Source organism: Tursiops truncatus, chromosome 1 (genome assembly GCF_011762595.2).
Source record: "Tursiops truncatus isolate mTurTru1 chromosome 1, mTurTru1.mat.Y, whole genome shotgun sequence".
Classification (NCBI taxonomy): domain Eukaryota; kingdom Metazoa; phylum Chordata; class Mammalia; order Artiodactyla; family Delphinidae; genus Tursiops; species Tursiops truncatus.
The window spans coordinates 63,804,277-63,820,336 of NC_047034.1; the positions used below are offsets into that span (position 1 = coordinate 63,804,277).

The window sequence follows — 16,060 nt, forward strand, 5'->3', positions numbered from 1 at the left end:
CTACCTGTATATTTTCTGTGTCAGCGAGCTCTGGCTTCTAACTGCCTTTGTCAAGCTTCTACCTTTAGAGCACAGACAAATGCTTCCGGCCACCAGAACAGGAGGGGCCCACCCCAGATCTAAGGGCCACTCTCGTTTAGTTTTCCAAAGCTGAGGATGGCCTCTCACACTTGGCCAATCTTGTGTTTATGAAAGGGCTCTGTTCTCTCTTGGCCCCTATCCCCACCGCCTTTCCCAGATCAAATACCAAGTGCATTGGATAGATAGAAGCCGCAGTGAGAAAATGCATTTTAATAAAACCCCATTGATTTTGGGGGCTGCAAGTAAAGAAAAGGCACCTAAAGAGTCACACCCCCCCACACTCCCCCGCCCGGCCACTTCCCCCTCCTCTGTCCTGACCTACTCTGGGGCGGTCACACATCGATTGGCTTCCCAGATAATAGATTGTGCCACCACCGGTGGGGACCTCTGGGGACCAGCCGGAAGGTGGAAGAGTCGCACGCAGCAGCCCAGCCCCGACTTAATCAAACTAGCAACAGGATCTCCAGCGGCAGCGCGGCGGTGGCAGTGTGGCAGTGGCGGCAGCGGCGGCGGCATTATGCGTGATTACTGACAGGCGCCAGCTGCTGCCGCCACCGCCGGCTCAACGCACGATGTGGACTCTCAGATCGAGAGGCAGATTCCTGACTAATCCCAGAGGGCTGGCCCAGCCCGAGCTGCCCGGGCTGGTAGGAAGCGATGACCACTCTTGCTAGCCCAAGTTGAAGGGAGCCCGGCTGCGCTCGGGAGCCGGGAGAGGCCGAGCGATTGAGCAGACGCGCCCGGGAGGATTATGAACTGAAGAGTCAACATGTACGGAAATTATTCTCACTTCATGAAGTTTCCCACAGGCTTCGGAGGTGGGTATTTCACATGGCTTCACCGTGGGGACCGTCTGGAGAGACGGAGCGGAGATGGGGAGATCCGGATAACTGGATTAGGGTTGAAGTAGGAGAGCATATATGTTTATAGGCATATATAGTGTGTTTCCGTGCGAGTGTGTGAGTGTGTGTGTGTGCATGAGAGAGGGACAGGGGCCGGGAGAGGGAGGGAGCGAGAGAGGGGGAGAGAATGGTCCGTAGGTGAGGATCTGTTTGTACATCAGAATGAGTGAACGGATGGGAGGATATGGGGATATTCTAAGGAGATCCTCAACCCACATGCTTGGGAATATGTCTGAGACAAAGGTAGACTAAGTGCATTGTTATAACCCGGTGTGTTTGCGTGGGTGTGAAGAGTGGAAAAGGTAGGGGAAATTACTAGGAGGTACCTATTATCCAACTTGCCATGCGGAAAAAAAAAATGTGACTAAAAAGGTTTTGCCTATATTAAGGGTCCCTGGGATACTTCATAACAAGGGACTGATTGTTTTATTTAAAAGCAGATTTCCTTAGAATTGCATTTTTAAAAAAAGAAAACATAGCACTTTAATTTGCCACCCCGTTCTCCTTCCTCTGTTTTCTCCCCTTTTGATTTGCTAATAGCCTCTTGACCCCTCCCCTGCCGCTGCCCCCGATTCCATTTCCAGGGTCGCTGCCATCAGTCGGAATCTGGGAGTTGGTGGAGGGGCTGGGTGGTCCAGGTCCTCATAGCAGAAAACAGGCGAGCTGGAGCTCCAAGTCGCCAAGCCAGGCAGCGCAGCTGGGCGGCACGTCCCAGGGGCTGCCTTCACACCCAGGCACTTCGGTCCCAAGGCTCCTTCCATTCGGCGACAGAAGCAGCACAGTCGCACAACTTTGGATACATGGAACCAACAGCTGACCAACTGGCCTCTCACTTGGCAGCTGGTGGCGTATAGGTCGGGTTCTTGGGAGCCAAAGGGGAGAGCTTTGGCCCCGCGGATGCTGGCAGGCAAGACAAAGCAGAAACTCTTGTCAGGTCTTGAGAACTGAAAAGTCCCTGCTCTCCCCACCTCCTGTGGGTCATAGGCCATTCATCTGAAGGCTTGGGGGCAAAGCTCGCCTACCCCTCTGGGCAGTCCCCTCTATAAGGTGTGGTGGGACATGGCCAGTGGATGGGGTCCCTGTCCTGGAGTCATTAAGCCAGGGGGTTTGCTGATTCATTTGGGGTACATTGGGTGGTTTTGTGGGCCAAGCATGGAGTTAGGCGCTGGTAATACAGATGTGCGTGAGATGTAGTCTCTACTGTTTGGACCGGGCAAGCTTGTTATTACCCAGACAGATTGTAATACTGCATGGCATGTGCCCTATCTGTTGCAGGAGGAGGTTGCCACTTGGACACAGCGGGTGGGGGGCCATGGACACACATCCTGGAGGTGGTAATGCTGAAGCTCTTGGGGCCAGTCTTGTGACATGACCCGTTGAGAGTGGTGGCCAAGGCTGTGACCTGGACATCTGATCTCCAGTTTACAGTTGGGTCCTGGGTGTGAAAAGCCTTTTCAGCTCCCATCTTGGTCCCATTCACAGCCGAGAAGTACTTTTTCCTTTTCCCTCTGAGTTCAGTTGTCTGAAGAACGTGCTTATCCATGAAATTCTTGGGACCCCTGAGGTCTGTGAGGTTATGGCTTCATGACTGCCAAGGAGACCCTCTGCGACAGTCGGGGTGAATAAAAGGATTGAAGGTGGACAGACGTAGGGAGAGAAAATCTGGAGAAAGAAGATCTAGTCCAGAATTCGCTGGGGGCTGCTGGCTGGAATCTTGGGACGGTAGCCTCCTAAGGGACCTCAAAGAGCATCTTAGCCCTCTTATATTATAGATGTGTAAACTGAGGCCTCAACAAAGGCAGGAATAGTTTAAGGTTATGTGGAGTTGAGGGGGAGAGCCCTTCTGGAAAAGCCCCTCACACACACACACAGAAAGAGAGAGAGAGAGAGAGAGAGAGAACTGAGTTTGGTTTCTAGGTTTTCACTTACTAGCTGTGTGACCTTAGGCAAGTTATCGAACCTCTCTAAGCCTCGTCTCTAAAACGGAGTTTAACATCCCATCCTCAGATCATGGATGTGAGCATTAAACGTGCAAATGCTTGAAAAAGCAGCTATAGAGTGTTGCCTGTATATGTGGTATTTAGTAAAAGTTAATCTTTTCATCCCCTCCATTTTGTTCAAGTACTAAAATGCAAATTAATCTAAAAATCAAACATTATTGTAGAATAATGAATTAGGAATCTGGGGAAATAAAATTGAATCCATGAAGACCCACATACGTTGCTGGTTTAAATTTTCATAATTGTGAGAGCTCTGGTATTTAGTGTAATTAGGTTTCAGATAAAAGGAAACACAATTGGCTGGACCATGGAAGAAGTAGGCTGATATAACATGAGGGGTGGGAGGAGAAAGGATAATCTAGGCTGTTGAAACATCTCCCCCTGATGCTTCTTTTCCTCCCCATTCCTGAGGGAGGAGAACAATTATTTTGTATAGTTCTGCTGAGGTTTTCCATTTTGTTTGCTTTTGCCAGCTAAGAGGCGGAAACACTGAGCAAAGGACAGGGACCCCTTAAAAATGGAGGTCTTCATGAGAACTTGCAGTGGTGAGGGAGGGAGGGAAGGAAGGAGGAGGACCCACCCATAGGCACTGGGGAAACCTGAGGATGAGAGCAGAAATTACCTGCAGCCTCTCACCACCTTTGCCCAAACGCAGCGAGTTGTGCCACACATATTAAGTGATCTAGTGTATAACCCCTGCCCTTTTACATATTAGCAAATGGAACCACAGAGGGATCCTGGGTTTTGTGAGGAGCTCTAGGGAAGCAATGTCACCCTTGGGAAACAACACCTGAGGTTTGCATCTGGGCTGTGCTTACCAGATATCAGGCCTTCCCCCCATCCGTGAACAAGACACTGGTCAAAGTGGCCACAGAATGGGGACTAGTTGGGTTGCAGCAGCCCCACCAGCGTGCCCACTCTCCCAACTCTGGGCCCTGCCATGTGATGAGGTGAGAGCCCCTTTCTTCTCCTTTTCTGCCAAGTCCTGGCTTTGCCAGCTGCCCAGTAAGAGATTTGTTTGCCTGGATGAGACAGTTGCTGCCTCTAAGAAGATGGCAAAACAAAGCCTGTAATCCCCCCCGTCCAATTGTGCGGTAATCCTCAGGGTGAGAAGGAGATCAGGGGAGAGGGGACTTCTCTTGTTTCATTTAACAAGCACGCAGTAGCGCTTACAGCTACCATTGTAAACACTTCACTAGTATTATTTTATTTAATCCTCATGACAACACAGTGAGTAGGTACTATTACTAATAGTATCACATTCCTTTTATCAGCGAGGAAACTGAGGCATTTCAAGGTGCAGTAACTTCTTTTAAGGTCCCATAGCTGGAAAATGGCACAGCCAAGGCTTTGAATGCAGGGAGTCTGGCTCCAGAGTCCAGGACATGCTGAGTTGCCTCTCACGGCTTCTGTGGGCCACAGACTTGCTGCAGGAAGCTAAGGCCGCAGTGCCCGCCTTGAGGGGGTGAAGAGCCCTAAGCCAGCCACGGTACTGCCCAATGGTTGCAGACACAGTAGCCTGGCCTTGAGGAATAAAGCGCAGGATAGGTTAGCAGTCACTCAAGAGCAATGGTGGCCTCTGGACAATTAACTGCTGGCTTCTTCTGGGGCCCTACTGATTTGCAAGAGTCCTGCCCTACAGACTCTGACCATCTGTGTAGAATACTCCCCTTCTCACCTAAGAATAGCCATAGAGGAGGGGTTGAGTTGGAGGTGCGTGTGTATGTGTGTGTGTGTGTGTGTGTGTGTGTGTGTGTGTGTGTGTGTGTGTGTGGAGGGCAATATGAGGATGTGGGAGGAGGGTGTGTATGTGTGTGCGCGCGCCAGAACATATTTTTCCCCTCCAACAAATGTGTGGGTGGCTAATAGGGACCTACGATGGATGTAAGTGGTTAGGGTTTATGTAGGAAGGAATAACTGTTTACGAGATTTAGGAAGGAACATATTCAGTATAAACTATCTTCTGAAACATTTACAATCTTACCAAGAGATAGAGAGCTGAATAGCAACTGGGGGAAGAAATTATGCAAAGGGTAATCAAACTTCTCCACCTCTTCCTTCCCTTCATTATGTAGCTTCTGTATCTGCAGAGAATTTAACCACCAGAGTTGGGTGGCTGGGATGCCAGGGCTCCCAGAGGAAGCTGCTATTTTCTCCTCTTATTTGAAAGTAGAAAACACAGAGGCCCAGGGAATCTAAGAAGTGAATGTTCTAGAATGCCTGGGTTTGGGTGGCTTTCATGAGATTGACCCAGGTCTTGGTTCAGTGATTTTCTCAAAAGAGTGAAAATAATAGCTGACGTTTATTAGACACCTTCCATGTGCCAAGCCCTCTTCCAAGGGCATTACATGCCCCGTCTCATTTAATATTCTCAAGGACCCTAGGAGGCAAGGTACCATTGTTATCCCTGTCCCCATTTTTACTGACAGAAACATCGAGCCACAAGGAAGTTGGGTAACCTGCCCAAGATCACCCAGCTGGTAAGGAGTGGACCCAGGACCCAAATCCGGGCAGATGTCAGGAGTGTTGCGCTTAACCCTACACTGTGCATATCGCTGGCTGCTTGCTGGGGAAGGCAGAGGGGCTGGGAAGGGTGGAGAGGAGGTGGAGGGGAGCGGGTGTGTGGAGTCCCAGATCCACCCCAAATGGGTGAATTATGTATAAGAACAACAATTAACATATTCAGTTCTTACTCTGTGCTCTTCACAACTTATTTAGGGATCATAATGCTTTTTCTTGAATATGCATACTTGCAGCAAATGAATAAAATGACAGGGGTGGGGGCAGGGGACTGAGCCATCAAAGGTGCTAATAAGACAAAGGTCAAAAAAATTTCCAGGGCTTCCCTGGTGGCGCAGTGGTTGAGAGTCTGCCTGCCGATGCAGGGGACACGGGTTCATTCCCCGGTCCGGGAAGATCCCACATGCCACGGAGCGGCTGGCCCGTGAGCCATGGCCTCTGAGCCTGCGCATCCGGAGCCTGTGCAATTTCCAGGTGAACCTCACTTGATTTTAATACATGGAACTTGATTTTGTATTTTAGGGTGGAGGTTGGCAAACTTCTCCTCTACAGGGCCAGATGGTAAACATTTTAGTCTTGGCTGGCTATAGTGTCTTCCACAACTGCTCAGATCTGTTGTGATGGGGAAGCAGCTGTGGTCAAACGCATAAGCTAATGCACAGGGATGTGCCCTGTTGAGTATGTTTGCCAACCCCTAGGGGATCATTCCAGAGAAGTTTCATTACTGTTTCTGATTGTCCCCCAGTTAGCGTGATTAACAGCACTACCTCTAAATAACTTCCCTGCACCCCTTCCCTTCCCTGCAAGAGCTGAATCTTTTTTTTTTTAACATCTTTATTGGGGTATAATTGCTTTACAATGGTGTGTTAGTTTCTGCTGTATAACAAAGTGAATCAGTTTTACATATACATATGTTCCCATATCTCTTCCCTCTTGCATCTGCCACCCTCCCACCCTCCCTATCCCACCCCTCCAGGCGGTCACAAAGCACGGAGCTGATATCCCTGTGCTATGCGGCTGCTTCCCACTAGCTATCTATTTTACGTTTGGTAGTGTATATATGTCCATGTCACTCTCTCACTTTGTCACAGCTCACCCTTCCCCCTCCCCATATCCTCAAGTCCATTCTCCAGTAGGTCTGTGTCTTTATTCCTGTCTTACCCCTATGTTCTTCATGACATTTTTTCCCTTAAATTCTATATATATGTGTTAGCATACGGTATTTGTCTTTTTCTTTCTGACTTACTTCACTCTGTATGACAGACTCTAGGTCTATCCACCTCATTACAAATAGCTCAGTTTCGTTTACTTTTATGGCTGAGTAATATTCCATTGTATATATGTGCCACATCTTCTTTATCCATTCATCCGATGATGGGCACTTAGGTTGTTTCCATCTCCGGGCTATTGTAAATAGAGCTGCAATGAACATTTTGGTACATGACTCTTTTTGAATCATGGTTTTCTCAGGGTATATGCCCAGTAGTGGGATTGCTGGGTCAATCTTTAAAGCTAGAAAAAGGACTTCCTGCTCCTCCGTTCTGACCCCTCAGTTACAGATGAGGACACTTGGGAAAGAAGGTGGGGCTTGCCCAGGACCTGTGGCTGTTTACGGTCTTCAAACTGGGTTCCCCTGAGCCCCCTCGGGAGCCAGCTGGGGTGGCAGAAAGAAGAGTAGAGGGTGGCTAAGCCACAGAGAGCCCTCCTCCAACACTTTTGTAAAATAACAGTACTACCAACTACACAGGGTCAGGGTTAACTTTCCACAGTATAGGGGTTCAATAAAATAAAGCCTGGATAATTGTAAACACACAGTAAAAGTTCATTTCTCTTTCCTACTTCAGAAAAGTTGGAGACTATGGTAGTAAGTTCAGCTGAAATTTTGTATGTAGGTTTTTCTTAGAGGAGGTATGCCTGTTCTTAAAGTGTCAGACTGTGCAGTAGGAGAGGCTGACAAAATGAAGTAAAGAAGACATCGATTCTGTGCCAGTTACAGAAAATTGTATTTTAACGAGTTATTCCAGGGCAGACACTCATGAGATCCGGCAGAAACAGAGCAGTGACCTGGGACCTCCCATCCCTATAATCTTCAGGATACCTTCGCCCCAGGCCAGTGTTCTTAACGAGTCATGTTCCCCTGAGTTTCCCCAATTTCAGTTTGCGTACCCTGGGGCCCTTGGCTCCCTTATCAGATACTGTAACTGAGAAAGGGGTGAGGGAGAGAGCAAGCAATTCTAGGTTGAAGACCAAACTCAAATTCCTGATGGGATTTCAGAATTCAGCATCTGAACCTAAAAAATGGAAAAGCTTGTGATCTTTGGTTAAAAAAGCATTTACTAAAAGAGGAGCGGCAAAGAAAGTGTTTAATAAATATGTTGGGCTGTTTCTTCTAGGCTGGTTGCCTGAGTTTCATTTCTGTGACTCAGTATCTCTTTTGTCCCTCCTTTGGCTGGTCACTAGTGTCATGAGGAAGCAGTCCCTTGGAAGGCTTGGGGCTCACGGTACCTATGTTTTCTCAGCCCCAGTGACATGGGGAGCAGAGCAAAGGTTAGAGATCTTCAGGAGGGAAAGTATATCCAGACTGCTCCGGGAATGCCTGTCAATCATTCATTTAGCACACCTTGTCTCAGCATCTGGCTTGTGCAAGAATTGTGTGGGACACCAAGAACTAAGACCCATCCTCTGCCCTGAAGGAGTATATAAACCAGTTACAAGCTCTGAAGTCTGCAGAACAGTTAGAGATGAATTATTCCTGGAAACGTTTCTTGGGGCTGAAGTTAAGTGAATAGATTCAAGGAATTTAGGTACCTGGAATCTGAGAACAAATAATACCATGTCCATTACCCAATGGTAACATTGCACTAGGGATATGGTTTGCTGTATTTTAAGACAACTGCTGTCTTTAGAAGACAGTCCATATTGAGAGGCTAGGGAGAGCATATATGTACAAGAAGCCTATATAGACAGAGAAAGGGATTGAGGTCATGGATTCAAGAGCTGGGTGTGGGCAGAACTGGTGTTCAAGGACTTCCGGAACAAGGAGTGAGAGGGGGGCACCCTCAGCAAATGCCTGGAGTACTTCCTGGCATTTGTCTTGGTGGATGGGCTGGTACATGGTGTATCAGTGCATGGAACTTGTTTAAAGGGTCAGACAGCCTGTCCTGGTTGGTGGAGACCCTGCTCCAGTACCCCCTGGTGCCTCGAATGTGTTAGGGATGGCACAATATCCATCTGTACCAGAGAAGTTCAAATTTGGTCCTGGGTGGGAAGGCTGGTTTGCAGGCCAAATGCCATTAATTACGTGTAGGAAGGTTGACAGAAATAATGCTAGACTCAGATTCTAGGTCTCTAGTAATTCACAATAAGCACTTGAAAATGTCACTTTATCATTCTGAACCTCAGTTTTCTAATCTGCCTAATGGGGATAATTTCTGCCCTTCCAACTCTTCTGAGTCAGTTTGAAGCTTGAATGGAACAGACAGTGGCCTCCAAAGGACTGCTATATCCGTAGTGCCTAGCACAGAGCCTGGCACACAGTAGGCGCTCAACAAATATTTTTTGACTGATGGAACCAATAACTGATAGGGAAATACACAGCGGATAATTATAAAGAGTTTTATGAATGTAAGGCAGTATGTAGTGGATGGAATAGGCTTGGACCTGGGAGCAGAAGACCCAGTGTTTTTGTCCTGTGTGGCCTCGACCTAGTCATGCAACTTCTCTGGGATTAGTTTCTCTTCTATAAAATAAGGTGGTTCTTCAAGTCCTGAAAGTCTGGTTTCTACCCCAAAACAATATGGCCTTATTAATTTAGGACAGAATTAATTTGGAATGGTGATTAAACTGATCATGGCAGGAGCTAGTTTGTATTTGCTCATTCATGAAAAAAGAACAAAAAAGGTTTGTTAAGCAACTAAGATTGTAGAAGTGTTGAGCCTCTTTACGTTACATCGTTTTTCGAGCAATTTAAAAAGCAAGCATAGTAGGAACCCCATTAGCATATTAACGGAGTGTTAATTACAAAAGAGTCTTTTAAAGCAGATTTTATAAAATCCCCACTTAATAACCATTAGCTTGTGGTACGTGAAGAACAAACTCTTCACGTGTGTTACTTAGAAGTATTAAAATCGTAATTTAAAAGTAATCTGCCAACTTGTCATGAATTTAGACTGATTTTTCTCTCAATTGATCCAAATGAGTGAGGTTTTGCTATAATTATATATAATGCTGGTAATAATGAGGCTGATTATTAATCTTTGCCTGCTTTTCACTACCTCCATCATTACAGGTTTTAGGGGATGGGGTGGGGTGGAGGGAGAAGGGAGGGATGGAGGGGGGAGTGGAGGATGCCAATCTCCCCCTCCCCCTTCTCCAGGCACTAGAAGAAGGAACCTCCAGCCCCTACCCTGAACAGCCAGCCAGCTCTCCTTTGGGGACTGCAGGAATCAGGCAGAGCTACCCTGTGTGAGCCCAGAAAGGCTGGCCAGTTGGCCAGGGCTGCACACAGCCGTGTCAGCCTATCAGCTGCTGTGTTCTCTTATTCCTGCTGAGAGGCCAAGGGGGCTGAGCCTCGGGGGCAGAAGGAGTGCCTCTTCTCCCACAGCTCGCTAGCCACTTCCATCACGTTTCTTCATTTTCCCCATCAAGAAAGCCAGAAAGGACATTGGTAGCAGAGAAAGCTTCCTGTTAAGAGATACAGCCTCTACTTCTTCTCACTCCCTGAGAACTAATATCTTGGTGTCCACATCTGTTAAAATGTGGAGCTCAGTGCCTGTAAAATACCTTCCCATCCGGTCTCAGGGTGGCCGTGCGGCTCTGATGTGTGTGTGAAAGGGTTTTGAAAATGCCACAGCAGTTTAAATATAAGAAACGCATATTAGACAGCCCCTGGCATCTGAGTATCCCTTCTGTGGAAGAAAGAGGGAGGAAAAGGTTAGGCTGAGCTGGGACCCCTGATGAAGGAAACCAGAGCTTGTGTTTGATGTGAGAGGCTGGAGGCAGATGGGAAGTGTTCTAGTCAGAAAGTGCCAGGTCATCTACACACCATTATGTATAAAATAGATAACTAATAAGGACCTACTGTATAGCACAGGGAACTCTAGTCAATACTCTGTACTGACCTGTATGGGAAAAGGATCGAAAAAAGAGGGGATATATGTATATGTACAACGGATTCACTTTGCTATACACCTGAAACTAACACAACATTGTAAGTCAACTATACTCCAATAAAAATTAAAAAAAAAAAAAAAAAAAGAAAGTACCAGGTCAAAGTCCTGAGAGAGGCCATGAGTCGGGTTAGGAAGGGCAGAGTTGGGGACAGAAATTGGGTCCAGGGAGGCTTGATGGAAGAGTGGTCCTGAGTAACTGCTATAAGTAGCTGCACAGCTAGTATAGTATAAGGTGGGGCTGGGATTAAAATCCAGGTCTGCTGCTTTTCCCCTAGAATCGAATGCCACTTGTATAATTTACTAGCCATGTTCTCTTGGGCAAGTTATTTAATTTCTCTGTCCCCCAGTTTTTGCATTTGTACAATAGGAGTGAGAGTTGGTAACCTCAAAGGAATTTGTAGGGATGAGATGAGTCAATATCTGTAAAGTGTTTAGAACCATGTCTGGCTCATGGCAATTGCTTAATAAATATTATCTGTTGTTGTTACTTAGTAGAGGAGATAAAATTTAAGTGTCAGTTAAGTGTCTTCATACGGCAGACCCTGGCCTACCTCTCTTGCAGCCTGTCTGTGTATTACAAGCCAAGCTGGGAAAGGCTGTGTGAGCAAGTTTCCCTTCAACTAGGAAGAACAGGCCAGGTTTCTGAATATTCTATGATTCTTAGGCTTATGTACTACATTCCTCCATTGGAGAAAAGGAGGCAGATGGGGTGTGAGATTGTGCCCACCGTGACAGAGAGTAGAGTGGGGTAGGGCCCTGTGATGTTCCCTGGACTTCAAATGGAGAGTTCTGACTCTTAGAAATAGCAAGTTTTTGCCTCTGTCCCCTTCCCTGTGGATGGGTATTAACCATTATCAATGATTCATCATAAGTTTCCATTCCATCCTGAAGCTGGGACAGTGAATTCTCTACCCAGGTACAGCAGGAAAGGGGTGGAGCACCAAGCCATTTGTTCTCTTGTCTAGCCAATTAGAAAGACTCATGCTTAACATTTTACGTTTATTGGCTGAGGATAATGTTGCCAAGCAACTTCCTTGCCTTGGTAAGAATTCTGTAGTTCTAAGTACCTGGGCTTCTCTTTCTCAATAAGTACCCCCTCAACACACACATGCAATTTGTTGTCTAGAGATTGCAGGGATTTTGGATTTGGTAAACCATCAGGGACATAGATTTCTTATGCAAATAATTTCTATCGATGAACTCTATATATAGTTGTATACACTAATTAACCAAAAAATCTATTCCATTCATTGATTAGGCAACAAATATTTTTTGAGCATCTAGCATGTTCCAGGCACGGTGCTAGATACCACAATGATAATCGTGGTGAAATTTAAAATATGTGACAGGCAGTAGGTCACCAGGTACTCAGAATGGAAGTTAGCATGGAGGATATCTTTGTGCTGGGATGGATTCTGGGGAGATCTCGAGGGTCCTAGGGGAAGGGTTGGGGTGGCTGGGATAATGGAGGGGCACTCTGTGCTCAGAGGAGTGACTAATACTATAAACAACTGGTATGTACGTACTAGTGTATGGTAGAGACAATCCTTAACACAGCACTTACTATTGACATGGCTTGGGTTAAACCCTTTACTTACATAATCTTCTACAATGGTATTCAAGCCAGACTCAGGTCTCCCTCACCACTTTTACAGTATGGTAAGTAATTGCAGCTGCTACCACTGGGCCAGTCGTCTCAGATGCTCTTAGCAGCCCTGAGATAGGTATGCATGTCTCCATTTATGGCTGAGGAAACTGTGGATGAGAGAGGTCCAGTTCCTGGCTCAACTTTATGTGACTGGAAAGTGGTACAACCTCAATCCAACCTAGGACTTTTGGGCTTCAGAGGCTTGTAATCCACATAGACTGCACCCCTAATGCCCATACAATGCACACACAGACTTCGGAAATCAATAGAGTGTATGCACCCTGCAGATTCCCAAAGAGCTTTGCTTCCTGGTGACACCAGCAGCATCTCAAAGTGCAATCTGGAATCCCAAACAGCCTGAAGGGCTAACATGGTCCAGCTGATGATGACAGGGGCCCCTTGGCAAGTGGTCCAGACTCAGACCATTGCAGACCACCACCTGCACTTCTTTTAGACGCCAGTGAGCCATGTGCTACCTACCTCAATGTGCATGGAGCAGCATTGGAAGGGATCTTAGAAGCCATTGTGTGCTGACTCCTTACCAGGGAGAATAAGGCCCGGGAATACGAAAGGCGCTTCTTCAGTCACCAGGAGAGAAGAGAAGCCCCTGAGAAAGTCCTCTCCCATCAGATAAGTTAATTTCTATAAAAATCATGGCTATGCTAAGAGAGTGAACTCTGCAGAGTACGGATTTTGTGTATTTCCTGGGCATCTGACAGTGGGCATGGTGTGAGAGGCTGACAGGGATCAGGAGGGTGTGTGGTCAGGGAGCGAGCAAGGCTGATGGGCTGCAGAGGCTGGAGAACTGGGCTCCCAGCCTCTGCAGAGGAGCCAGGGAGAAGCATTAGAGAAAAACTTGACTTCGGATTTGGACTAGAACCCAGGTTTCTGGAAAACTTGTGCTAGCTGTAATTCCCACATGGCTATGAAAAAAAAAGGAGTGAGAGTGAAAGAGACTGATAAAAATGTCACGGACAGGTATGTTTTAGAGTCTATTTGGGAGAATGGATTAATTTTCCATTGAGAAACACTTTTGTCATTGTAGGCATTGTTTTCCACCTTTTCTAAAAGCAAGGCTGTTATTTCTAAGAAACGCTGGGTCATTGTGAGAGGCAAAGAACCAAAATGCATTTGTGTAAGATGTATTTGTCTTTTGGAATTTTACTTTAAAAAATACGGTTATAACGTAGCCCATCTCTTCTGGGTCATTGACTCAACAGAAACAAACCACATTTTAAAGGCCATTGTAAATCAAACTTTAACTGTGTTTAATTCTATCTCAGCAATATACCATTGTCATCACTGAGTAGTCAAGCCATATTCTGATTGTCTTAATTTATATTATTATTAAATATAATAAAAACAATGTACTTTTAAATCTCTCTCACATACCATTTTATTCTGGAAGCAATTTGTGAATTTCCCCAAGTCCATATTTTTATATTTTGCACAGTTCATGTTTCTTAAACATCATACCTTTGCATACTATTTTCATGATATCGAACATGTGTTCTTGTACTCAGAAGTGTTCTGAGGTCAATTTACTTTTCTTTTGAAAACTTAAATAGCAATTTTGAGGAACATCATTTTATATAAAAAACGGAAGCAGAGTCACTTGCTGTAAATAGGAGACAGTGAAAATGAATATAAAACTATTAATATTTTCAAAAGGTTTGCCTACATACCGCTTAAAACACGACCTAAAATGTCCCTTACCACTGGTGTTGCAGTTTCCACACCTTGGGAACTCTCAGGTTGATGAATGTGTGAAGGAAAATCTTGTTCCCGTCTGTCCCATAGCTCTGAGCCTGGTGTAAGGTACTGGGCTTTACCTGGGGGATATAGAAATGAAAGGCATAGTTTCTGAGATCCAATTAAAACAGAATATGCAGGGCCCTTTGGTCCATTTTTGGAAAGCCGACGCTGGAAGGGAAAGTCGGTTTCCCTCAGATGGCTTGGCTGTGGGGAAGGACAGCTGTCATCCCTGCCGAGTTCACGGCTCCTTGCCCATCAAGTCGGGCTGGCTCCTAACTCACCTGTCACATGTTATCTTAGTAACAGGCTCAAGGTGTACATTGGCCTCTTTAAATGTCACAGACTTCCAGCGCCTCAGAAGAGTCTAAAATTGTTCTTTCTAATCAGTGACCGTCTGGGAAGATTTTTGTTTTTTCTGTCTTGAGTTCTTGGAAGGTGCCCCCTTCTCTCTTCTTCAGATGAACTTTCAGCATGAGATCATTTCATAATTGAGTTACCTTGTACTTTGTGATATGATGGCTCTCTGAATCATCTCTGCTATCCTTGACAGAGCACACAGGAGAGAGCACGGGCTTCAGATTGACAGTTTGAATCCAGGCTCTGCCGCTTATTTCCCGGCTAATGCCGGTACAGTGCTAGTGGTGAGGATACATAAACAGACACTTTTCTCCCCTCTCAATTTAGTGGAAAATACAAGGAAATACACAAGCTGTTACTTACAAAACAGAAAAGGGCGTTAAACCAGAGTAGGAATACCAGGGAAGACTTCCTGGAGGAGGTGATACTTGAGTTAGACCTTGAAAGATGAATCAGAACTTGCTAGACAAAGGAAGTGGGGGTAAGTCATCCCGGAACTGGGAGCAGCATGGGGGTGAGACTGAGCCTAAGTGGTCTCATCTGTAAAAGGTTGAGATGAGGGGCTTCCCTGGTGGCGCAGTGGTTGAGAGTCCGCCTGCTGATGCAGGGGACATGGGTTCGTGCCACAGTCTGGGAGGATCCCACATGCCGCGGAGCGGCTGGGCCCGTGAGCCATGGCCGCTGAGCCTGCGCGTCCGGAGCCTGTGCTCCGCAATGGGAGAGGCCACAACAGTGAGAGGCCCGCATACCGCAAAAACAAAACAACACACACACAAAAAAAAAACAAAAAAAGGCTCAGATGATACTCATAGGCCTATTATCAGGATAAAATGAGTTAATGTATGGAAATTGCCTATTCAGGACACATAAGAAGTGTTTCACTTGTTCATTTAAACCCCTTTACCACTACTCTGTGGACCCAGAGCATTTGGTTCACCTCAGTTGTGGTACTTAAAAGATCATGATTGGGATTCATCTGTTTATGAGACAAGACACCCGATAGGCTGAAACTCTTAGGTGGAATCACTAGAAGGGCACAGGCTCCTCAGACATGGGAGTGACCGTCCTCTCCATAAGTAGACCTTAACTAAGTTAGCAGATGCTCCAAGGGCAACTCCAGGTTGACATTTTTCTAGTGGGACATTTATGGTTAAGAATAGCTGCACAGTTATACCTCTGATGCCCCACGCTTCCCTCCAGAATGTGAAGAGAGTACCTCCCTCCCTAAATTCTGTTCCTAATACTATGCTCAGTGCTACTGAGGTCTCCGAAAGGCTTAAGACATGCAGTGCCTTCTCTGCATGTAGAAGGCACTCAAGAGATATTCCTTGAACCAACAGTGAACCACCTAAGGTCAGGCACGTGACTTACTCCCTTCAGCATCCTATCTGCCTGGCGTGGTGTTGGGCTCCAGTAGGAAGGGGAGAGAATTGGATGGTTTCTCCAGCAAACCATGCTTACTGACCATCTCTCCCCTTAATCCTCTCATGTCCCATCCACGAGGACAGCATGGGTGCTGTGGTGGGGCCTAACACATGGTTCCTTTGAATCTGTTCTTGCAATGCCAGCCACACAGGGCAGTGGCGCTGTGATTTAGGGTGGGCTTCTCTGTTATTTTCCCAGTCT

General features: G+C 46.4%; 1 protein-coding gene across 2 annotated transcripts in view; it reads left to right on the forward strand.

Annotated features, from left to right (window-relative positions):
• Positions 1–469: 469 nt before the first annotated feature.
• RXRG (retinoid X receptor gamma) overlaps positions 470–16,060 on the forward strand; it is a 44,407-nt gene continuing 28,816 nt past the window's right edge. Inside the window, exons 1-2 of one of the 2 annotated variants that reach the window (XM_073804887.1) lie at positions 472–899; positions 5,413–5,463. Coding sequence is in view for 1 of the 2 variants with exons in the window: in XM_073804885.1 (XP_073660986.1) it covers positions 851–899 (49 nt within the window). In the remaining variant the exon portion in view is untranslated. Of the gene's footprint in view, positions 900–5,412; positions 5,464–16,060 lie in introns of both variants that reach the window. The other variant, XM_073804885.1, reaches the window with a different exon arrangement.